The 25,751-nt window shown below is 42.9% G+C and overlaps 1 protein-coding gene and 1 long non-coding RNA gene across 3 annotated transcripts in view; one reads left to right on the top strand and one right to left on the bottom strand.

The window, feature by feature from the left end:
• The window catches only part of WARS1 (tryptophanyl-tRNA synthetase 1), a 39,429-nt gene that overhangs the window by 1,117 nt on the left and 12,561 nt on the right, over nt 1-25,751 (top strand). For both annotated transcript variants that reach the window (XM_012471243.3, XM_012471242.3), the window contains exons 2-6: nt 6,246-6,410; nt 13,267-13,480; nt 14,779-14,887; nt 20,609-20,728; nt 21,299-21,481. In XM_012471243.3, the coding sequence (XP_012326666.1) occupies nt 6,300-6,410; nt 13,267-13,480; nt 14,779-14,887; nt 20,609-20,728; nt 21,299-21,481 (737 nt within the window). In that variant the 5' untranslated portion in view covers nt 6,246-6,299. The remainder of the gene's footprint in view (nt 1-6,245; nt 6,411-13,266; nt 13,481-14,778; nt 14,888-20,608; nt 20,729-21,298; nt 21,482-25,751) is intronic.
• On the bottom strand, nt 4,114-12,464 carry LOC105730197 (uncharacterized). Its single transcript, XR_001110425.3, has 3 exons — nt 12,130-12,464; nt 9,260-9,390; nt 4,114-4,723 (listed from the first exon to the last, which is right to left on the bottom strand). It is a non-coding gene; the product is annotated as an uncharacterized LOC105730197 (long non-coding RNA).

The raw sequence follows: 25,751 nt of genomic DNA, 5'->3' as shown, positions 1-25,751 counted from the left end.
CAAAGTGCTGAAAACCTTGGTTTAGAAGGTCAGGACTTGTGTCCTAGTATTAGGGTGTTATGCGTCTTACTTCTTCTATTGACCCAAAGTTCAGGTAATTCACTTCTCCCATGGGGAACAGAGATTCTGGCCCAGCGGTTTCGTGCAACGTCTTTGCCTTTTAAGATAATGTTCATTCTGTTATTTGGAGGGGAAAGCAATCTTTCTTTAAGTGTTTTTTAAAAAAAAAAAAAAGTGGAACATAATGGGGTCCCAAAAGATGTCGAGAACTCCTTGCTCTAAAGAAGTCATTTTCTTTTCCTCTGGGAACTTGCCAGTCCAAAGGCATTGTCACCTACATTCTGGACCAAGATGTAAAGGATGGTATTCCACCTCCTGGTGGTATTCCAGGGATCCAGAAATGCTCCTGGGCCACATTCTCTTCCCAGCTGCTCCAGAATTGACTGTCTTGATGCCACTCTTCCCCAGACTGCGGAATCAGTGTGTCTTATCTCTGTGAGATAATTTTGATGCAGCCCAAGTCTTTAGCACATTGTTCTGTTAAACAATTCTGTAATTCTTTTCACTCCTCATCCCAATACCATACCGTTTCCTTAAGTGCCTATTATGCTCCTCCAGAACAGTGGAAACTTTCAGAATGAGCACAAGATTCAAGTTCTTGAAAAGGGGGAATTGGGGGTTAATTTTCAAGAGCCTTTTTAGCTTTCTCCTGGAAGGTCTGCTGTGATCTCCTGTGGAATAGGCAGTTTTGCTCCTTACGCTCCCAATACTTTTGTTTAGGGAAGATAATAGAGTACTTCACTGGTTATAACTGTATTTCTTTGTTTCAGTTTGTAATATTTGTTAAACATGTAAAGTCACTTCTCTTAACAAAGACTCAATGTTCTATTTGCAATTTGTATGTTAAACACTGAACACAATGGTCCTTAACCTTTTGGCTGCTAAGCCTCCTTTGCAAAGGTAATGAAGCCAAGATACTCTGCTCAAAACCATACACATAGCAAGATACTTGAAAACGTTAAGGTAATTTCAGAGGTTCATGAACTCCAAATTGAAAAACCTCTGAAGTTCAACTCAATTCTGAAAGTCAACAAAGAAATAAAGGAGGATGTTGATAGGTAGGGAGAAGAACGTTCACATAATAAATGGGGTAAATTGATAAATGCATGAAATGAGGACCATGATAGTTCTATTCTCCTTGTCTCCGACCACACAGGAAGTTGCATCATACACACACACACACACACACACACACACACACACACACACACATGATTTCTTTTCTTTTTTTTTTTTTTTTGACAGAGTCTCACTCTGTTGCCCAGGCTGGAGTGCAGTGGCACAATCTCAGCTCACTGCAACCTCCACCTCCCGGGTTCAAGCGATTCTCCTGCCTCAGCCTCCCAAGTAGCTGGGACTACAGGTGCGTGCCACCATGCCCAGCTAATTTTTTGTATTTTTTTTTGGTAGAGACGGGGAGTCACAATGTAGGCCAGGCTGGTCTCGATCTCCTGACCTCGTGATCCGCCTGCCTCGGCCTTCCAAAGTGCTGGTATTACAGGCATGAGCCACCGTGCCTAGTCCACACACAAGATTTCAGTAGTGTGGCTGATTCCCACACAAAGTATATGCCTTGTGATCATGAGAGCAGGGAAATCTCATCTGTTATTTCCTCAGTCTAATTTCATTCCCATGTGCTTCATAAATGGAGTTCTGATATTTATAGATACATGTTTTTCCCACAACATGGACCCTAAATGCATATCTAGTTTCTCTCGCTGATCATCTAGCAAAGAAACAGTTATCTATTGCAGTGGGAAATTAGCTGTCCTGGGATCACCCAGGCATTCTTCCTGGCACTTTCCCCAGGAATTTTTAAGGATAATTTTTATCTATACTTGATTGATTTCAAAACCTTACTGCTGCCTTGTTGCCTTCTGTGCAGGGCATCACATTTTTTGGAAGGACAGGGTAAACCAAAAGGAATTCCAAAAATAGCGACCAGGGTGGTGGGCAGATGTTAGCAGGGGGCGAAGAAACCAGAGTAGGAATGCAAGACATGGAGAAAACCCCAGGAGACCAGCCTGGCTCTCTGCAGATCTCAGAAGGCTCAACTCAGTACCAGGACATTAAACAAGAGGCCATCTAAAGTCCAACTGGGGGAATCAACCTTCAACTGGAACAAGTGAAGGCATTATAAGAGGATAAACCTTAGAGGAAAATCTTGAACTAGATGACTAAGGAGATCCATTCATTAGATAAATGTTTGTTGATAACCTGTGTGCTGGGTACTAGAAGTACATGGAAGAATAAACCCAGTGCTTGCATTCACTGTCTGCTGAATAACTAAACTGCAATGTAAGTGCTTTCATAAAGTCACTAAAGGAGTGTTTGGGGATCACAGAGGATGGAGCAACCAACTTGGTCCCAGAAGCACAGGTGTCAGGAAAGGCTGTGAAGAGCTGAGGTTCAAATTGGAAGATAATCAGCAGAGTTCAGGCAGAGAAGGGTGTGAGACATTTCAGGCAGGCAGGCCGCAGGGATTCTGAGGGAGCACATGAGCAAGGGGGCTTGGGAATCAGATTCTGGCTTAGCTACTCCCTGGCAGTGGAACTTCAGAAGACTTGTTCTGACTTCCCTGAGCCATCAGCCTCTCATCTGCTATTGCAGGGCACATAGAGTAACATGCAGCTTTGAGAGTTGGGAGAATTCAGGATAAGAATCTGGACATGATGTTTGATGATTTGTGGCTAGAAGTAATTTTCGTGAGTTTTGTTATTTGATATGGGCAAAGACCTTAGAGAGAAAGGGATGATGACTGATTTGCTCAGCTTGTTGCTGGGGAGGGAATGGGAGAGTCTGGAAGGTTCTCTTCTCTAGCACTAGGAGAGGGTATTTCTGCATTCCTCCCTTAACTGGATTATTTGTTATGAGTCAGTTATAACCACCCCAAACCTCCCTTTCTGGGAATTGAGGTGGTTCTCATGCTATCCCATCCTGGTTTCAGTATTATACTTTCATTGCCTTAAATAAATTTTGATTTAGAAAGTTTTTTTCAATTTTATTTTTAATTTTATAAAAATTTTTCAGAGACAGGGTCTCACTATCTGTGTTGCCCAGGCTGCTCTCGAACTCCTGAACTCAAGCAATCACCTTGGCCTTCCAAAGCACTGTGATTGCAGATGGGAGCCACATGATTTACATATTTTGGGGATTTTTTGTTTGTTTGTTTTGAGACAATATCTCTGTTGCCCAGGTTGGAGTGCAGTGGCACAGTCTCCACTCACTGCAACCTCCGCCTCCCGGGTTCAAGTGATTCTCCCACCTCAGCTCCCCCTCCGCCAAGTAGCTGGGACTACAGGTGTGCACCAACATACCCAGCTAATTTTTTTGTATTTTTAGTAGAGACGGGGTTTCTCCATGTTGGTCAGGCTGGTCTCGAACTCCTGACCTCAGGTGATCCACCTGCCTCTTCCTCCCAAAATACTGGGATTACAGGCATGAGCCACCATACCTGACCAATTTACATATGTTTTAAACAAATATTTAACAAATGGATATATTAAAATAAATGACACCACAAATGTATATGTTTCGTTTACAGAGTTAAGTCAGTGGTAGGATAACGGTTGAGAGTGTAGGCTCTAGAGTCAAACTACTAGAGTTTATAGCCCATGTCTGCCATTTATTTGTGATGTTAACATGGGCAAGCTTTTATTTTATTTTATTTTATTTTGTTGTAAGTAAAATTTTGATGCCACAAAAGAAATAGCACTTGAAGATCATTCCTCTCAGCAAGGCAGTTTACTTCTGTAGAAGGGTGCCAGTCACAGATGGAGCAATGGTAGCCACACACCTGTACAAGGAGGGGAGGGGGTACTTATGCCCTGACGAAGGTCACCCCTACTGCTGTGTCTTTCCCCTATTGGCTAGGGTTAGACTGACAGTCTAATCTTATTCCAATTGGCTATTTTAAAGGGAACAGGTTTGGCAGGAAGGACAGTTATGGGCAGGTCAGAGCAGGTAAGCAGGGGTCAAAGCAGGTGACCAGGATGGGTCAGGGCAGGGGACCGGGGGATGGGGGGGAAACAGATGTGAACTACTGATTAGAACTGGTGGAAAAGGTTGTTTATTGAAACTACAAGAAAGTTAAACTTTAAAATAGAGAATTAAATAAGAAGAAAGCTGAACATACTGACATACTGATTCTTTTGAAGAGAAACTTGGGGTTCATTATATCTAACAGTTTTTTTTTTTTTTTAGAGACAGGGTCTTGCTCTGTCACCCAGGCTGGAGTCCAGTGGCACAAACATAGCTCACTGAAGCCTCAAACTCCTGGGCTCAAGTGATCCTCCCGCTTCAGCTTCCCAAGTAGCTGGAATTACAGGCGCACCACCATGCCCAGCTAATTTTTTTTTTTTCATTTTTTTGTAGAGTCACTATATTGCCCCAAATGCCAGTATTACAAGTATAAGCCACCATACCAAGCCTTGGGCAAGTTTTTTTTAACCCCTCTGTGCCTCATCTATAAAATGGAGATAACAAATCTATTTCATAGGACTGCTGGAAGGCTTAAGTGAATTGACACATATAAGGTGCTTAGAACAATAACAGGTACAGAGGTGTTCAAAGTTAGCAGCTCAGACACTAGCCTTCTCATTGTCCTCCTCCAAGGTTTTACAGCAAGTTAAAAGAAGCTGGAGTTCAGCCACTCTTTGGAACCCTAAGAAACAAAAGAAAATCAATAACAGTACTCGTAATGTAGTTACATCTTGCTTTACAGTTTACAAAGTGCTTCCATGCCTTTTCTTCTCCTTTTGTTCTCATAAGAGCCTGGGGTAGATGAAGAAGTTCCTTGTGGTGCCATTGTATAGGTGAGGAAACTGACAGTCAGAAAGAAGTGATGCCAGATGCAATGGCTCACACCTGTAATTTGAGCACTTTCAGAGGCCAAGGCGGGTGAATCACCTGAGGTCAGGAGTTCGGGACCAGCCTGACCAACATGGAGAAACCCTGTCTCTACTAAAATACAAAATTAGCTGGGCATGGTGACGCATGCCTGTAATCCCAGCTCTTGGGAGGCTGAGGCAGGAGAATCTCTTGAACCTGGGAGCTGAGATCGCATCATTGCACTCCAGCCTAGGCAACAAGAGCAAAACCTCATCTCAAAAAAAAAAATAGAGCAAGTGATTGAGCCAAGAATGGGTTAATGTCGGCACAGTCTCTGTCTGCCCTGTCCCTACCTTCTGCAAGGGTAATGGTGAATAATGACTACTAGGAGGTGCAGACACACCTTCTCCAAAGGTTTATAGTTAAATAAGGCAGTATGTGGAACAGACACATTGCAGACAGTCCTTACCCTATGTGGAACCTAGGACAGGTAACGCCCTGTCTTCCACCCCAGAGCTCACTTTGTCTGAGAGCAGCTGGCCAGCAGTGGAAGACATTTGCTCAGCAGTATATTGGTTATGACTACAAAGGCCTGAGAATTCAACCCCAAGGCAATTAAGATAAACAGCAAATAGTGGCTGGATGCTGTGGCTCACGCCTGTAATCCCAACACTTTGAGAGGCTGAGGCAAGCAGATCACCTGAGATCAGGAGTTCAAGACCAGCCTGGCCAACATGATGAAACCCCGCCTCTACTAAAAATACAAAAATTCACTGGGCTTGGTGGCAGTCCCCTGTAGCCCCCGTTGCTCAGGAAGCTGAGCAGAAGAATCGCTTGAACCCGGGAGGCAGAGGTTGCAGTGAGCTGAGATCGCACCACTGCGCTCCAGCCTGGGTGGCAGAGCGGGACTCCATCTCAAAAAAAAAAACAAAACAGTATATCGTAATATAGTAATTTGCCAAATATGTATAGCACTAATGAACTTAGGTTTGTTAAAACACATTGATGTTTATACCCTGAGCAAACTGGAGTCCTATGTTCTGGGCACTGGGTGGGGTACAGGGAGCATCACCAAATGCAAACTCAGTCTTAACTAGGAGGGTCTCTCTTTTGCAGATCTTAAGTCAGTAAATCCTAGTCACTCCTTTAGTCCTCATCATTGCCATTTGTTCTTCCCCTTTTCCTCTTTTTCATGGCCCCAAATTTCTGCTTCTCTTTTTATCGTATTATCCATGTCCTTCATTGTAACTCACCTCACAACCTTTTCAGAAAAATGGACTCAATCCAGGAAAGGAAAAACAGCTGCAGTGTTTTGTTAATCTCTCTTTTTCCCTCTCTCTCCTTTTTCCCCCCAGTCTTGACTCCTCTGCTGAACAGAGCCTCTGACCCCTGGCCGGCCATTCTGAGAGATGGCTAACATGGCCAACAGTGAGGCCTGTGCCTCTGCACTGGAGCTGTTCAACAGCATCACCACTCAAGGGGAGCACGTGAGGGCCCTGAAAGCCAGAAATGCATCAAAGGTAGGTGATTTTGTTGGGTTATCCATGAAGGCAGCTGAGCCTCCCAAGTCTGTAGGGCTGTTACTCTGGAGGAGATGGTTTCCTCAATGACTGAGGTGTTTTGGTTATAATTTTTTGTTGTTGGGTTTTGTTTGTTTTGTTTTTTTGAGAGGGAGTTGCACTCTTGTTTCCCAGAATGGAGTGCAATGGTACAATCTCAGCTCACTACAACCTCCGCCTCCCAGTTCAAGCAATTCTCCTGCCTCAGCCTCCCAAAGTAGCTAGGATTACAGGCATGCACCACCATACCCAGCTAATTTTGTAGTGGTTTTTTGTTTGTTTTTTGTGTTTTTTTGAGATGGAGTTTCAAACTTGTTGCCCAGGCTGAAGTGCAGTGGCATGATCTCGGCTCACTGCAACATCTGCCTCCCAATTCAAGCTATTCTCCTGCCTCAGCCTCCCAAGTAGCTGGGATTACAGGCATGTGCCACAACGCTTGGCTAATTTTGTATTTTTAGTAGAGATGGGGTTTCTCCATGTTGGTTAGGCTGGTCTCAAACTCCCAACCTCTGGTGATCCACCCGCCTCGGCCTCCCAAAGTGTTGAGATTACAGGTGTGAGCCTCCACACCCGGCCTTGGTTATAGTTTTAAATGTGTTTTTCCCTTTATCAACATTGGGATGCCTGTGATCTAAAGAGTCAGGGGTTCTCAAAGCCTTTGTGAAATACAGCAGCCCTCCAGCCCACCTCTCCCTATTTCCTGCTCAATTCTTTTAGCTGGTCTTTTGATTATGTACTCCCCGTATCTACAAATATTCTGCTTATTATATTGCTCCTTGTTGATTTTCAAGTTGGGAGCTTTCACGTGGAAATGAAGAATTTGTACTTTCCCAGCCACTTCCCGTCCAGGCAGTCTCTCCATCTGTATTGCAGTTGCAGTTAGGTCAGTATCTGTATCAAGGATAGAATGAGTACTCCTTTCTCGCCCTCAAACCATCAAGGATAGAATGACTACTCTTCCTTTCTCGCCCAGCTTTTGTTTTCTCTGGAGTTAACATTTGTCTTAATTTCTGTTTGCTTGACTTTTTTTATGTGAATGATACTAATGATAATGTTTCTCCAAGTCCTTTCCCAGTCAGATGAATCTCCTTTCGACACACATCAACTAGTGTGTCAAGTTCATCTTCTTGAGGCGATCTCTCCCAAAACCTGCCTGCTTCCCTCTGGACTGGTGACTCTTGCCTCCTGCACTGCCCATCTTGTTATCTTTCTTCACTGTCAACCCAGGAGTTCCTTTCACCCCTGCTGATTGGGTGTCCCGTTTCCTGCTTCTGCATCTTATTCCTCTTTGCTTTACTCTTTGGGCAGAGCAAATCTTCCAATTGTTTCTGAAAAAAATATTGCAAAGGAAGTATTTCTGGGGGGATCTTGCCCATCTGAAAGTGTATTTATTTTGCCTAAAACTTGATTGAGGCCGGGCGCGGTGGCTCAAGCCTGTAATCCCAGCACTTTGGGAGGCCGAGGCGGGTGGATCACGAGGTCAAGAGATCGAGACCATCCTGGTCAACATGGTAAAACCCCATCTCTACTAATACAAAAAAAAATAACTGGGCATGGTGGCGTGTGCCTGTAATCCCAGCTACTCAGGAGGCTGAGGCAGGAGAATTGCCTGAACCCAGGAGGCGGAGGTTGTGGTGAGCCGAGATCGCGCTATTGCACTCCAGCCTGGGAAACAAGAGCGAAACTCCATCTCAAAAAAAAAAAAAAAAAAAAAAAAACTTGATTGATAACTAGGCTGGGTGTAGGGTTCTCGCATGAAAGTGATTTCCCCTGGGAATGCTGAAGCCACTGCTCCATTGGTACCCAGCTTCTGGGCTTGCTGCAGAGAAGCCAGATGCCATTCCTCCATTTTTTCTCTCTGGAAGTTGGCAGGATCTTCTTTGTTCCAGTGTTCTGAAATTTCATGGTATGGGGGCTCAGCATGCCTTTCGAACTAGAAACTCATGACTGTTAATTCTCAGAAATCATTATTTCTTTGATCCCTTCTGTTTTCTTTCTTCACAGACTTTTTTTTTTTAATTCGGAGACTGTTTCTCTGATTTTCTAACCCTCCTATTGTTTTCCATTTCTCCTATCATTTTTAACTTCCAGGAGCAGGTATGCTCGCTGAAGTTTCCTCATAGCACCCTGCCCTGATTCATAGGTACACTACCATCCTTTTCTGAGATCTTAATGGTAGTTTTCCACATGTCCTCTACATCCTTTATAATCCCAGCTTTATCCATCTTAATTTTTTTCTACCTGTCTTTGATATTAGAGGCAATTCTCAAATGTTTGGTATTTCTTGGCTGTTTACTCATGTTTTGGGGAGTACACTTTAAAAAAGCTGCTGGATGGACTGTTTATTGGGGAGGAGCTTATCAACATAGGTTCCACCCCTGGAGAATGAGCAGGCAGCTCCCCTTTAAAGTTAAGTGAGATTCCCCAGAGAAAGCTCCCCCAGTCCACTGTTCAGAAGGGGTGAGTCCAGCTGCCAGCATTCCATGGCTGAGTGGGAGAGAAGGGTTGTGGGATCCTTCCCTGAAGCTCCCTATTCTCTGTGTGCTGCCAGTGCCCCAACTGTGCAGATTGCCCCTAGTCTAGGTACCTGTAACTCTGCCCTCTCTCGACATGAAACCTTGGAATGGAGGGGAAAGTGTGACACTCCCTTGGCCAAGGGGAGAGGGGTTCCCAATAACTGCTTCTTCAAGAGACTTCAACCAGCCTCCTGTTTTCATAACCCACTTTCACCCCCACTCCTATAAGTACCCGAGGTCACTAAGGCCTGAGCCTTTGGGCAATTGCATGGCAGTGTACACTTGGTCACTTACCAGTGTTTCTGCGATGTCTAGCATTCGTTTTCTCTCATGCTGTTAGGCACTGGTCATCCATCAGCTTTCCAGCTTCTGAAACCTCGTTGCTGTCATCCTCTTCTCGTTTCTTTTGTTCTTGTGGGATTATGCTTTAAAAAAAAAAAAAAAAAAAAAAATCTCTGCTTTTGTTATAGTAGGTTTCAGAAGTATCATCATCAGTATGCATCTTTAACTGGAATGTAAGCATTTCATTTCCTTCTGGGGTGCCTCCACTCCTAGGTCCCCCAGCTTCTCCATGACTTCCATCACTATCACTTTCTTTTTCTTTTTTCTTTTTTTTTTTTTTGAGATGGAGTTTCACTCTGCCGCTCAGGCTGGAGTGCAGTGACGCAATCTCGGCTCACTGCAACCTCTGCCTCTGCCACCTGGGCTCAAGCAATTTTCCTGCCTAAACCTCCCAAGTAGCTGGGACTACAGGCACCTGCCACTATGCCCGGCTAATTTTTGTATTTTTAGTAGAGACAGGGTTTTGCCATGTTGGCCAGGCTGATCTTAAACTCCTGACCTCAGGCGATCCGCCCACCTCAGTCTCCCAAAGTGCTGGGATGACAGGTGTGAGCCACCGCGCCCGGCCCACTTTCAACTCCTGTTATCTGTTGTCTTCTTTTCAAACATCTAGTCCTTGCTTGTTACCAGACGGTGTCAACTATCTCACATTCCTCAGTAATTTACTTTGACTGTTTGGTACTCAGTTTAAACGCATGTGTGTGTGTGTGTGTGTGTGTGTGTGTGTGTTTTGAGACAGGGTCTCACTCTTTCCACGTTGGATTGCAGTGGTTCGATCATAGCTTAGTGCCCTTGAACTCCTGGGCTCAAGAGTGATCCTCCTGCCTTAGCCTACCAAGTTGCTGGGATTATAGATGCAAGCCACTGCACCCAGCTCGTATTTTAAAGGAAATAAATAGCACTGAAAGAAAGTAATGTCAAAAAAAAAAGAAGTTGCTTATTTACAAAAAGTGATTTTCTCACCAAGTGGGGCTTGAAAGATTAAACCAAGTTGTTTTAAAACAAAAATATAAAATAAATAAAAGACCCAGTGGGGTTACGTAAGCCCATCATTTTGGGAAGTTGACAGTGCTATTTTTGTCCATTTAATATTAAATTTGAATAACATTTAGTAAATGATTTTAGTTAGTAATTCTTAGTGACTGCAATTATGTTCATTATTTTAATCAACTTAATACATTTTGTAATAACTTCCAAGTGTATTCTTTGACTAATGCAATTGGCTGGCACATGTTGAAGACATCAGAGGTTACACAAAGAGACCAGAGTTAAATGATGAAAAATTCAAAAGTACATTTGTATCTGACCCTGAAATGTCTTGGTACTAGAAGCACTTGATGTTTTGGAAATTTTAAAAATTAACTTTTAGCAAAATAGTTTGAGCCACATTGGGAGCGCCAGTTCTCTGAGCGGGCACCATCAGCTCTTCCTTGGCCTGCCATTTATCTAGGCCATGGACCTCAAAGGTCTTTTCTGCTCCAGTGTATCTAAAGAATAAGATCCACGTCCTTCAGTAGCAGCAGCTCATTAAAGCAGAGAGTTTCCTAAGGGGGAATAAGTCAGAATCCGAGGGCTGTGAGGGGAAATAGTTTGAAGAGAACTGAAGAAGCAATGCTGGATCTTAGGTATTAAGAAAGAGAGCAGAGCCTTTTCCTTCTTTTCCTTTTTGTGTAAGTAACTTCAAAATCTAAATATACCGCTAATACAGAGAAATATGCTGATCATAAGCAGGCACCTCACTGAATTTTCACAAAATGACCACATCTGTGTAACCAGCACCCAAATCAAGAGCCAGCATAGAGCACCTGGAAGCCACCCTCACGCCCCTCAGCCTCTGCCATGACTCCTTCCACCAGGGCTAGCTCTACCTGTGGTTGAACTGTATATAATCAAGTAGTATATAGACTTGGGTCTGGCTTCTTTTTCTGAACGTCAGCTTTTGGCTGGGCACTGTGGTTCATGCCTATAATCCGAGCACTTAGGAGACCAAGGCAAGAGGATTGCTTGAGGCCAAGTGTTTGGGACCAGCCTGGACAACATAGTGAGACCCTGTCTCTACAAAAAAATTAAAGATTAGCCCGACATGGTGGCACACACCTGCAGTCCCAGCTACTCGGGAGACTGAAGTAAGACCCTGTCCCAAAAAAACAAAACTGATCTTCTGGTTTTTTGGGGAGGTGGGGTCTCACTCCATCACCCAGTTGGAGTACAGTGGTGCAGTCTTGGCTCACTGCAACCTCTGCCTCCCGGGCTCAAGCAGTCCTCCCACTTCAGCCCCCCGATTAGCTAGGAACACAGGTGTGCGCCACCATGCATGGCTAATTTTTTTTATTTTTGTAGAGACAGGGTTTTGCTATGTTGCCCAAGCTGGTCTTGAACTTCTGAGCTCAGGCGATCTACCTGCCTTGGCCTTCCAAAGTGCTGGGATTACAGGCGTGAGCCACTGCACCCAGCTAACATCAACATTTGAATACTGTTTCAGTGTCCTGGTTCAGACACTGATTAAGACTGATTATAAGAAAATAGACAAGGTGAGCCTACTTGTCTATTTCAGTGCTATACCAGAATGCAGATGGTGCTTGAGCCAGGGACATTGGTTAAATGTTTGACTTTCACAGAGCCTCTTAGTTACAAGCAGAATTAGACCACATAGAGTATGAAATGTCAACGAAGCTAGTTATTAAGGGATATTGACTGCCGTGTACTTCAAAGCAAGGTAAGCCTTCCCGTAGAGAATTGGATAATTATACACACGAAACATTTATTTTCTACAAGTACTGAGCCTAGGTACTACAGAAATGAGATGGATAAAACATACTTACCTATCTAACCTGGGCAGACATCTCATCTATGACTTGTATCCATTGGGCTACTAATTCCACAAATCTGACTCATTTTAATGATGAGTTCCAGATAATTTTGTAGTTTGAAACACAGATCACTCTGGAATCGCAGTCCTCTCTGGTCTAGGTGCTGTACCTAATGCAACAGTTGTCTCTTAATGGAGGTTGGTGTTTATAGAACATTCTGTACATGGTAAAAGGAATTTGAGGAGATTTAAAAAAAAAAAAAAAGAACGTTCTGTGTAAACCGTAAGTGGAAATGTTTGTTTTTCCCTTGGCAAGCAAATTGGACTGGGTATATTCTTTGTTTGTGATCTAATCCAGCAAGGCCAATTACCAGAATAGAGCTTTAGGGCATAGCATGACTAATCAGCTTAATTAAGGCCTGCTTTTTTAAACACCAGGCTTCCAGGGGTGGCCACTATGGACTCCTGCAAAAGAGTCTTTAATAGATTTCCAGACTACCCAAGGGTGCATTTTACTTTTCTTGTTTTTTTTTTTTTCTTCAAGATAGTTTGATAAGACTCTAAAATGTAGTGATAAAACTATTTCCCAGTGAATCCCTCCTTAATTTATAGCCTGCGTGCCTACATTTTTTGTCCTTGCTTTTATCTGTTTTAGTTGCTCTTACTATCCTTAGTGACATCACTGGTTAAGTTTCCACAAATATTCATTCAACCTGCGTGGAATGTAAAAATTAGTTCCAATGCAGAATTCCAGGATACTCAATTAAAGGAGCTTGTCACACACGTTCTCTGGCATCAGTGGCATTTGACAAATCTTTAGCATATGAACTTTGTCATAAACGACAGTATATATTGTGTCACTGCTATTGTCCCAAGGTGTTCGTGGTAGCACGAGAATAACAGATAAAAATGAAGTGCTTTTGAGCTGAGGACTTGCTGTGATTCTGTGGGTAAGCTCTTTCTCCTCTCTGAGTCTCAGATTCTTGAGCTGGAAAAGGACAGTGACAATGATGCCTGCCTTGTAGGGTTGGTGTGAGACTGAGGTAACGCGTGTGAAAGGATTTAGCACAGTGTCTGCCAGAGAATGGGCATTCAGAGAATATCAGCTATTAGTAATACTTTTAGCCATCACTTTTGTTTCCTTTTTCAGGATGAAATTGATTCTGCAGTAAAGATGTTGCTGTCGTTAAAAATGAGCTACAAAGCTGCCATGGGGGAGGATTACAAGGCTGACTGTCCTCCAGGGAACCCAGCACCTGGCATTAATCATGGCCCAGAAGCCACAGAAGCTGAAGAGGATTTTGTGGACCCATGGACAGTACAGACGAGCAGTGCAAAAGGCATAGACTATGATAAGCTCATTGGTACGTCCTCTGCTTTCCTCCCAGAAAAAAGCCTCATCTTTTAGAAGTGGTTCCATTGAGTTGAGTCCATTAATGTTTTTAAATGTTGAATTAATCATAAATTCAGTGAAGCTTTAATGCCAAGAAAAAAGTGGATTCTAAAATCTTTTGGTTGTGCAATATTCCCAAAGGATTATTTTAAAATAACAACATAAATTTCAAAATAATAATCTATAGTTGACAGCTTAGTAGAAGCTTTTCCCTTTTTTTGAGCACTTCAGAACTTGGGAAAGCTCTACTGAAATGGTCATTTAAGGCCGGGCGCGGTGGCTCACACCTGTAATCCCAGCACTTTGGGAGGCCGAGGCGGGTGGATCACGAGGTCAAGAGATCAAGACCATCCTGGCCAACATGGTGAAACCCCATCTCTACTAAAAATACAAAAATTAGCTGGGTGTGGTGGCACGCACCTGTAGTCCCAGCTACTCGGGAGACTGAGGCAAGAGAATTGCTTGAACCCAGGAGGCGGAGATTGCAGTGAGCTAAGATTGCTCCACTGCACTCCAGCCTGGCGACAGAGCAAGACTCTGTCTCAAAAAAAAAAAAAAGAAAGAAAAGACATGGTCGTTTAAAACATTTAGTAGCTACAAGTCAATTATAGATTACTTAGGTTTCACCTCCAGTAATGGATATTGGAGTGAATACTGGCTATGGACCTAGAAGGCTGGAAGTCAGCTTAAGAGTGATGACTTTGCCATTCCATTGAAGTCTTTACTCTGAGATCATTGCTAATTGTCACAGAAGAAATAGAACTAAAATGTTTCATCTAAGTCAAAGCCATTTTCCATGATTTGAGTATAGACTATCAATGAGGGAAGATTCACTTGACGACAGACGTTAATTCAGTTCAACAAATAAAGAATGTGAGAAATCATGATTGTCAATGAATATAAATTTTACCTCAAGTGAATATATATATATATAAATATGTGTGTATATTTGTATTTTGTTGTCAAAAGTTGCTAGCTGGACCACATTCTGGATGTTTCCCATCAGAATAACCGGTCTCAGGCAAAACAGCATTTTGTGTTGTAATTTATTTCCTGTTTTGTTGGTCATGTTGATCTCAGCTGTTATTTTAATACAAAAACCTTTTACTTTATGTTGGGGTAAGGATGGTTAGTAGAAGGCCGAAAGAGGTTTGCATTCATCAAGATTGTGCATGGATCACTTTTTTTACCTTTATTTCAATAATATCTGATCACTAAACATCCTGCCACATAAGAAAGTCATCTCTTCTTTTTTCCAATTTTTTCCAGTTCGGTTCGGAAGCAGTAAAATTGACAAAGAGCTAATAAACCGAATAGAGAGAGCCACCGGCCAAAGACCACACCACTTCTTGCGCAGAGGCATCTTCTTCTCACACAGGTTAGGGGCCCTTCACCACAGGCCTTCTCACCTGTCCTCTTCTTTTAGTTTAAAAAATCATAAGGCAGCTCTCTTAATAAGCTGCCTGGCACTGTGGGAAAAGTGATGGCTAGCTGTCAGAAAGCTGGGATCCACCCTCTGTCCTGTCAGTACCCACTGTGGGATCATGCTTGTCCATTCACCCGCAGGCCCTTAGTTTTTTCATTTGTAGACTGCCCACCTCACAAGATGGGAATCAATAGATTGCAGATGAAACTCTTGCCAGATGACATGCTGTAAATAAATTATAAAATGTCATGAAAACAAAAGAGATTAATATGTCCAAATTCAACATTTCCCACACGACAAACAGTAGGCTTCCTGAAATTCCAAACCCTCTTCCTCCTATTGTATTGACTTGCTCATAAATCATACCAAAAGACAAGCTAATAGAGAATGCATGGAACAGAGCATCTGTACCTCAAGCCATAAATTCCATGCAGATAACATCAAGATATGGGCAGGTTCCAAAGGGTTTCTGCCTCTCCCACCCTACAGGTTATCTGGGTTCAGTCAGGCCCATTTTTGAAGCTGTGTCCATGAAATTTATGATCTGAGATAGGGTCATTCTGTTCTACTGGCACTTCATGGTTACAGGAGAACACCTCCCAGGGCAGAGCCCAGCAGTCTGCTCAAACACTTTGAATTCTACCTGCAAAGAACTCCAGGCCTTGTTCAACCCACTTTCTGGGCAGATTGTAATCAAAAAGTTTTCCTTAATTAACATATTATAAAACTCACTTTTTTAAGTATACAATTAAGTGGGTTTTAGTATATTCACAAGGTTGTGAGACCATCATGACTATCTAATTCCAAAACATTTCATCACCCCAAAAAGAAACCTCTAACCATTAACCCATTTATGCCAGAGGTGACAAAATTTTTTTGTGAAAAATCAGACCTTGGTGATCATCTTGAGCAGTAGGATATAAATAACTCCTACAAGCTTAGTGTTCCATTAATGGAACACTAGGCATAAATGGGTTAAGCAGTCATCCCCCATTTCTCCCTCCCCACTTGCAACCGTTAATCTGCTTTCTCTATATATAGATTTAAGCATTTCATATAAAGGATTGTATAACGTGGCCTTTTGTGTGTGGCTTTTACTTTGCATAACATTTTTAAGGTTCCTCCATGTTGTAGCATATATCAGAACTGGATTCCTTTTTATTGCCAAATAATATTCCATTAAATAGATACAACTCACATTTTGTCTATTCATTGGTTAGTTAATGGACATTTGAGTTATTTTCACTTTTTGGTTATCAATAATGCTGCTCTGACCATTTGTATACAAGTTTTTGGGTGGATGTATGTTTTCAATTCTGTTGAGCATATACCTTGAAATAGAATTAATGGCTCATATAGTAATTCCACATTTAACTCCTTGAGGAACTGACAGACTTTTCTGTAGCAACTGTATCATTTTACTTTCCCACCAGCAACATAGGAAGCTCCCAATTTCTCCACATCCTCACCTACACTTGTTATTTTCCATGGTGTTGTGTTTTATAGCCATCTTAATGGATGTGAAGTAGTATCTCGTTGTGGTTTTGATTTGTATTTCCCTAATGACCCGTGACGTTGAGAATCTTTTCATGTGCTTATTAACAATTTTTATATCTTGTTTTGAGAAATGTCTGTTCAGATCCTTTGCCTACTTTTTAATTGAGTTGTTTGTCTTTTTATTGTTGAGTTATAATAGTTCTTTATATATTCTGGATACTAGTTTCCCATCCATATATTACTTGCAAATATTTGCTTCCATTATATAGGTTGTCTCTTCACTCTTCTGATAGTCCTTTGAATATAAAAGTTTTTGAATTTTGATGAAGTCCAGTTTATTTTATCTTTGATTGTGCTTTTAGTATGATATCTAAGAAACCACTGCCCAATCAAAGGTTGTGGTTTTAGCTCTTACTTTTCAGTTTCTTATCCTTTCTGAGTTAATTTTTGTATACTTGTGAGGTACAGCTCCAACTTCATTCTTCTTTTTTTTAAGACAGTCTTGCTCTGTCACCCAGGCTGAAGTGCAATCTTGGCTCACCACAACCTCCGCCTCCCAGGTTCAAGTGATACTCCTGCCTCAGCCTCCTGAGTAGCTGGGACTACAGGTGCACACCATGCCCAGCTAATTTTTGTATTTTTAGTAGGGACAGCGTTTTACTATCTTGGCCAGGCTGGTCTTGAACTCCTGACCTCGTAATCCGCCCACCTCAGCCTCTCAAAGTGCTGGGATTACAGGTGTGAGCCACCACACCCAGACTATCTCTGCACTCTTTTTCAAAGAGACTATTCTTTCCTTACTGAATTTTTTGGCATTTTTTGCCAGGAATGAATTGGCCATGTATTTAAAGATTTCATTCTAGACTTTCAACTCTATGCCACTGATCTATATATCTATCCTTATGCTAGTACTATATAGTCTTGATTACTATAGCTCTGTAGTGAGTTTTGAAGTTAGAAAATGTGGATCCTCAAACTTTGTTCTTTTTCAAGAGTGTTTAGGTATTCTGGGCCCCTTGCGTTTCCATATGAATTTCAGCTTTTCCATTTCCACAAAAGCAGCAGCTGGGATTTTGATAGGGATTGCACTGTATCTGGAGATTCATTTGTAGAGTATTGCCATCTTAAAATATGAATTCATGAACATGGGATTTCTTTTTATTTCATTTCTTTCTTTGAAATTTTGTAATTTTCAGTGTATAGGTTTTGCACTTCTTTGATTAAATCATAAGGATTTTATCTTTTTAATGCTATTATAAGTGGCATTTTCTTAATTTCATTTTCAGATTGTTGATTGCTACTATATAGAAATACAACTGATGGCCAGGCACAGTGGCTCACACCTGTAATCCCAGAACTTTGGGAGGCTGAGCAGGTGGATCACTTGAGGTCAGGAGCTTGAGACCAGCCTGAGCATGGTGAAACCCCGTCTCTACTAAAAATACAAAATTAGCCCAGCATGGTGGTGGGTGCCTGTAATCCCAGCTACTCAAGAGACTAAGGCAAGAGAATTGCTTGAACCCGGTAGGCGGAGGTTGCAGTGAGCAGAGATCGTGCCATTGCACTCCAGCCTGGGCAACGAGCAAAACTTCATCTCAAAACAAAAAAAATACAACTGATGTTTGTGTATTAATCTTATATCCTGAAATTTTGCTGAGTTTATTAGCTCTAATGCTTTTTTCTTTTGCAGATTCTATAGGATTTTCTACATATAGGATTATATCTCCTATTATTAGAGATAGTTTTACTTCCTTTTTTCTAATTTGGATTTTTTTTCTTTCCTAATTTCTCTGACTAGAACTTCAGTAGGCTGTTGAATAGTAGTGGTAAAAGTGAGCATCCTTTTCTTATTCCTGATCTTAGGGGAAAAGCTTTCAGTAAAGACTGAATATACGCCATTGAGTATGTTAGCTGTGGGTTTTCTATATACCCTTCATCATGTTAAAGTGTTTTTATTATGAAAAGATGGTAGATTTTATCAAATGCGTTTTCAGTGTTTATTGAGATGATCATGTGGGTTTTGGCCTCTATTCTATTAGTATGGTATATCACATTGATGGATTTTTATGTGTTGAATCAACCTTGCATTCCTGGAACAAATCCCACTTGATCATGGTGTTGAAAATCAATTGATTTTCAATCATGTGTATAATCCTTTTTATGTGTTGCTGGATTTGGTTTGTGAGTTGCTAAGGATTTTTATATCTGTATTTATAAGGGATATTGGTCTACAGTTTTCTTTTAATGTCTTTGTCCGGTTTGGTATCAGGGTAATACTGGCCTCATAGAATTAGTTGGGATGTAGTTCTTATTCAGCTTTTTTTTTTTGGAAAAGCTTGCAAAGGATTGGTGTTAATTCTTTTTTGAACATTTGATAGAATTTACCAGTGAAAAGGGGGTTTGGGGCTTTTCTTGGTAGGAAATTTTTTGATTACTAAATTCAGTCTTTTTGCTTGTTACAGACCTGTTCATATTTTCTGTTTCTTCTTGGGTTTGTTTCAGTAATATATTTCTAGGAATTTGTCTACTTCATCAACGTTATCTCATTTATTGGTAAACAGTTATTCCTAGTATTCCCTTACATAGTAATCCTTTTCATTCCTATAAGGTTAGTAGTAATACCCCTTCTTATATTCCTGATTTTGGTAATTTGAGTCTTCTGTTTTATTCCACCACCCCCACCCCCAGTCACTTTGGTTCAAAGTTTACTAATTTTGTTGGTTTGTAGTCAGCGTTTTTTATCTTAGCATTGCATGGTTCTTCTTACTGCCCTTATGACTTATTTATTGACTGCAGTATAGTAATCCTGTAGCCTCTTGGCTTAAGAAAGCATAGGACCTGAGGCATTTGCCCATTCTCAAATTTCAGACTGCCACTCTGTCTAATTTTATCATCTGTAAAATTAGGGATTAAATGAGATCTACCATGCACAGTCAAGCTTCAAGTGGTGGGCAGGTGCCTGGGTTCCATCAGTAGCTGAATGAGTCTCTGCTGGAAACCCATCCTCATAAAAGATGAGCTCAGAATTGGAGCCCAGTAAATTTCTGCACACTTCTCAGGAGCACCTCAGGACCAAGCACACAGTGTGTTCTCAGATGCTTCCTGTAAACACGGGAAAAGCAGCTCATGGGACAGCTGCATTTTTTTTCTCTTCTGTAAGCCCATAAAAGTTTAATTTAGTTAATTGTGAGAACCAAAGAAAGATACTTTACTTCCAAAATTGTAGGTTATTTTCTTTCCTTATTTCAAAAGCAGTATGTGAGCATTTCATGGGGAATAAAATAAAAACTAAGCCCAAAAACCAAACACCCACAATTGTGTCAGTCCAGAGATGAGCACTATTAACCCTGGTCTTGGGGAATGTAAGGAGAAGTCACTTTCAGAATACTCTTCTCTAGATTCTCCTACCCAGACCTCTGGAAAAAGTAGATATTCCTCTTGTATTTGGGGACACTTTACCCAGAAACAAAGGGCATTCATCCTGGAGTGCTGGTTTCCCACCCTGCTGAACATTGGAGCCTCATAGAGCTTTTTAAAATTACACATTCCCAGAGAGCACCTCAGATCCATTGAATCAATCTCTGGAGGCAGGGCCCAGGCAGCTGAGATTGGAAGCAACCTCATGGGGAGGGGAATGACTCTAGAGTGACTCACAGATGAAGATACATAGTCCCAAGTTGGCTGAGGGACCCAGATCAGATCTCCAACTGGGGACTTGACCTCTGAACTCCCAGAGGACAATTCTTACTTTCCCTGCTAAGCCAGGACTGGTCCCATGTAGTTTGCCTGGTCTTGTTCTGAGAGTCCTCGAGCTGCATGATTCTGAGCAAGGATCGTATGGCGTTGGCCTAGTGTTCCCAGGGAAGTGTACCAAGCTCACAGTATGTCAGCACTGATGTTTGGAGGGATTCCAAGAGCCCCAGTAACTGCACAGCCAGATCCGTCTTTTAAACATGTCGTTCCAAACCTGCACATTTTATTTTTTAAAACACTCATAGGAGAAACCATTTCAGTAGAAGTTTCCTGTCATTTTTATATCATAGGCACCAAAGGTAACAAACTCTAGTTATCTATGTTGTTTCGTCTCTGTCTTTGTTTTTCATTTCCAAAAGTACATTAGTGCTTTGATGTTTTTCTCAGAAAATCACACTTTTCCTCTTCTCCTTTTTCCTTTAGAGATATGAATCAGGTTCTTGATGCCTATGAAAATAAGAAGCCATTTTATCTGTACACGGGCAGGGGCCCCTCTTCTGAAGCAATGCATGTGGGTCACCTCATTCCATTTATTTTCACAAAGTAAGTATTGGATCTTATGACTTTTCTTACTCTCAGTGAATTGAGAATGTTACTTATAAACCATGGTTAGAACTGACAAGATCATGCTAGTTCATTTGCTGAGCAGCCAAGATGTCAAGAGTTGGCACTTTTTTGGCTTCCATTCACTTTGTTCCTGGGCTCACTTCAGAGGAACATGGAGTGATGGGGAGAGTGCAGCTTTGGAGTCAGCCAGACATGCTCCTCTTCTCATCCTGCTCCCTGTCCACATGGCCATGGGCCAGCTACTTCTCTGAGCCTGAGTTTCCACGTCTTCAAGATGAGACTGATACCTGCCTCATAAAACTGTTGTAAGCTTCAAAACAAAGTGTGTAGAGCAGCTAACATAGAACATACAGGGCCATCTTGGTCAATAAATGGTAGTAGCCCTTATCATTTTCCAAAGTCAAATTCATATCATGATTCAAATTGTGGTTTTGTAGGCAAGGAAGTTTCAACCTACATTAAGTAGGAACCGTGTTTTCAGTTGCACAGTGGCATTCCTCCACAGGGGAGAGGAGACATCAGCTTTCTTCCCCCATGTTTCTTTAGGTGGCTCCAGGATGTGTTTAACGTGCCCTTGGTCATCCAGATGACAGATGACGAGAAGTATCTGTGGAAGGACCTGACCCTGGACCAGGCCTACGGCTATGCTGTGGAGAATGCCAAGGACATCATTGCCTGTGGCTTTGACATCAACAAGACTTTCATATTCTCTGACCTGGACTACATGGGGTAAGGAGAAAATGCCTGGCTGCCTTTTTCAATAGGTAGAGGCAGATGTCAAGTTGCTATGACCACAGCTAAATCCGAAATATCTGAAATGGTCTTAAGGCCTGGTAAATGTTCTTCTTCCTTCATTAAATGCTATTAGCTGGTTTATTGGTTTTATTTACCAATAATTTTAGAGGTGAAAATCTGTGTATATAAATAGAAAGGATTAAGTGATATCAGTATCTTAAGGACTCGATTATTGCCTCCATAATTAAATTTACAGAAATTTAAAATACGGGCTCAGCCACAGCACGATGGCATCTCAGATTTTCATCCCCAGCTGTGCCAGGAAGTCCTGCATTGCAGTTTCTCCCCAAGGATAGTCAGTCTTCCAGAGTTATGTCTTCCTCCTTTTCAATGTACCTTTTCCTCACAGAGAGAAGACTCAATGGTTACATAGTTCCTCAGTCTAGTTCTTTTAATCAGCCATTTAATAGACCAAAATATTTTGTTCTGAAAATCCTTCAAGTTTTATTCCAAATGATTACAAGAAGGTGTTAGAAAAATAAGACTTTGGTCAACCATCACAAGAAGAATGCCATTTAGCTCAACAAATATTTCTTGAGCTCCTAAGTTGTGGAACTCCCCTAAGTCATGGTACTCCCCTAAGGTGTGGTACTCCTCCCCTAAGGCATAGTACTCCCCTAAGGTGTGGTACTCCTCCCCTAAGGCATGGTATTCCCCTAAAGGCATGGTACGCCTCCCCTAAGGCATAGTACTCTACTCCTCTGAGTGATTCCCCAGGAGGAATGGGTTCAATGCTACCTCCGTGCAGCCTGGGCTGGGCTCTGAGCAGGCAGTCCCATATTAGCTCACCATCAGGAACCAGGCCAAGGCAGGATGAGAGGGACACCAGAGAGGCAGGTGGGCAGTGAGCACAGGAGCACTTGCTTAGGGCCGCCTCCCTAGAATATTCCCTTTTATAAGAGCTTAAAACTGAGTAGTGGCTTTATAATCCATTGAGAGCAATACATGCCCTGATAGGAAATCTGGCCATCTATCAGCCAGTAAAACAATTTGCTTTCTAATGTTACCTATTAGATTTTTTTTAATTACTTTTCTTGGTTCTGCCATGTGAGTGTGGAGGCTCTGTGGCATCCTTGAAGGAAGGGAAGTAGTCAGGGATCCAGATCCTGGCACCTGAATTTAGTGGCTGCATGTCATAGCGGCCATGTCCATGAAATGAGATCAGACAAGAACATAGATGTCATCATTAGCATAATTTTTTTTTGAGACAGAGTATCACTTTGTTGCCAGAGTGCAATGGTGTGATCTCAGCTTACTGCAACCTCTACCTGCTGGGTGGAAGTTCAAGTGATTCTCCTGCCTCAGCCTCCCAGTAGCTGGGGTTACAGGCATGCACCACCACTCCAGGCTATTTTTTGTATTTTTAGTAGAGACCGGGTTTTGCCATGTTGGCCAGGCTGGTCTGGAACTCTGACCTCAAGTGATTCACCTGCCTTGGCCTCCCAAAGTGCAGGGATTACAGATGTGAGCCACCGCTCTCAGCCTTATTAGTATAATTTTCATGGCACTTTATTTCCTTGCTGTCACCCAATTCCATACAATGATTCAACTGATGGAACTTCAGCAGAGACACACCGTGGGCTCTGCTCTTCCCTTTCCAGCCAGGCAGTGCTGCTGGCATTGCCCAGTAGCCACTATCCTCTTCCCACGGTACCACTGCCCCCAGCAGCCAGTGCTCTCCCTAGAACTTAGAGCTAATCTCATTTTCCACTTGTGGTCTTTCCCAGTTCTCTTCCTTAGATGACCATGAGAATTCTCACCTTTCACTTAGCACAAAGCCCTTTCATGGTTGGCCCTGTGTTCTCTCCAGCGTCACTGCTACCTCCAGCTTTGCAGTGTCTTGTGGGGCCCAGGAGGGGATGGACCACAGAAAGCACAAATTCAGGAACTATGTGTCTTACCCACCTATTGGGGGCAGTTCAACATCCCTCTCCTTTGTACATGCTCTGTGTTGCCCAGAATTCTCACCCACTCTACTGATCCTGCCACCCCCAACTTAGCTAATTCCTACACTTTCTTCCAAAGGCATGATCAAGCATCACCTTTTCCTGGGAGCTTTCCCTCCCCACAACCAAATTTAGATGCCCTCTCCAGTCCTCCATCACTCTGGGCCTCACCTCTGCCACCTCTGGTGGAGGTGGGTAAGACACATAGTTCCTGAATTTGTGCTCTCTGTGGCCCATCCCCTCCTGGGCCCCACAGACACTGCAGAAGCAAAGCTGAGTCCCTGCCTCGATGGACGTACATGCTGGTGGCAAGACAGGGGCAAGTGCCTGTAATATTCCATGAAGCAGATTCAGCCAGTAGACACACAGTGGGGTAGATGAACTTTTGAACAGTTCACATGAAAAGACCACCACCTGAGCAGCCCATCTTCAGCACTCTGAATGTGGAGAGTGGCTGCTGTTCCCTGTGCTGTCTCTTTGGTAACTGCAGTTGCAGCTCCTGACCAGCCTCCACCTTCACTCAGTAAGAACTTTTTTTTTTTCTTTTTCTTTTATTGAGAGGGAGTCTCGTTCTGTCGCCCAAGCTGGAGTGCAGTGGCACAGTCTCGACTTACTGCAACCTCTGCCTCCTGGGTTCAAGCAATTCTTGTGCCTCAGCCTCCTGAGTAGCTGGGATTACAGGCGCCCGCCACCACACCCAGCTAATTTTTGTACTTTTAGTAGAAACAGGGTTTCACTCTGTTGGTCAGGCTGGTCTCAAACTCCTGACCTCAGGTGATCTGCCAGCCTCAGCCATCCAAAGTGCTGGGATTATAGGTGTGAGCCACTGCACCTGGCCAAGAACTTCCTTTTGCTTTACAAACACGGAATAAAGATGAAACCCAGATAGTAAGTCTATCAAAAGGGTCTGTGATATCCTTTCTTGAAAGGCATTTTATATTGAACCTAAAGTGAGGAGAGACATTTTAAAGGTTAAATCCTCTATCCAAACATTTTACTTTAAGAGTTTCTTCTAAACATTTGAGCATTTTACTTTTCTTTCTTGAATTTAACTCTAAATCTGTATCTTTGGCTTCATAAAGCTCCTTCCTGGTCTTTAGGAGCTGGAAACTCAACAGAGCCAGCCATCGCCTTGTTTGAGTGTGAGGGAGGTGGCGAGGCCTCTGTGAGGCGGGAAGCCAGTGCATTTCCCCCTGCACATTGCACATGTGCCCAGAAAGGCCTTCCCGTCGGCGCTCCGAGGGATGCAAAGGCACTGAGCTGGGAGTCTGAAAACTTGTGTTCCAGACCCAGCTCTGCCCCTGCTCGGTCTTGTTCCCTTGGGCAAGTCCTTAAATGTCTGGGCTCCCATTTTCCTGTGAGGTAAGGAGCTGGGTGCTGGGGGGACAGGCAGCATAGCAGAGGTTGCAAGTGCCCTGCTTGGCGGCTGCCCACTGTGTGGCCTGGGCATGGGAGGAGATCCTCTCTGCCTTCTTTCCCCACTCTGCTCATTTGTTCTACAATATTTATTGGACATCTGCTATATGCCAGGCTCATGCTGAGGGTACAGCAGGGAGCAAAACCATCTCAGCAGCTGTGTACTTCTAATGGGGAGAACCAGCTAACAGGTGATCAATCAGGTGATAATGAGTCCTATGGTGATAATCCGGTGATAATAGGGACAAAGGGCAGGGGTAGAGAAGACCATGGTCAGGAGATGATAGTGCCTGCACTTCATGTAAAGTGCTTCAAGCCATGCCTGGCACCTGGGGAGCGCTCAGTAAATGTTGTAACTTAAAATCTCTTCCCACTTTAAACCCTGTCTGAGAGTGAAAGGCAGGTGCCCTCCCTGGGGTAACTGGTCACTCAGCCACATGTGGTATACAGTTAGGTGTGTTCACTGCAGCCAGTGAGAAGCCTCCATGTGTGGGCACTGGTATGGCTGCTGTTACATGATGGGTCTGTCCCAGCTGTGCAGGGGTACAGCTGTCCCTTGAGGAAGGGATCACGCATGCTCATGGTGCAGCGCTTGTATTCACCCTACAGCCAACACAGCGGCAGCAGCTTGCCACAAGTAATGACCAGTCTTCTAAGAAAAGGCAGAATGCTCTAACTCAGAAATACCAGTCAGGCTGGGTGCATTGGCTCACGCCTATAATCGCAACACTTTGGGAGGCTGAGGCAGGCGGATCACGAGGTCAGGAGTTTGAGGCCAGCCTGGCCAACATGGTGAAACCCGGTCTCAAAAACAAAAGAAATACCAATCAGGCACTGCGGAG

Source organism: Aotus nancymaae, unplaced genomic scaffold, assembly GCF_030222135.1.
Source record: "Aotus nancymaae isolate 86718 unplaced genomic scaffold, 86718_ANA_hifiasm-v0.15.2.pri h1tg000011l, whole genome shotgun sequence".
Classification (NCBI taxonomy): domain Eukaryota; kingdom Metazoa; phylum Chordata; class Mammalia; order Primates; family Aotidae; genus Aotus; species Aotus nancymaae.
Note: the sequence above shows the minus strand (reverse complement) of the source record. Positions and strands in the feature narration are given on the sequence as shown.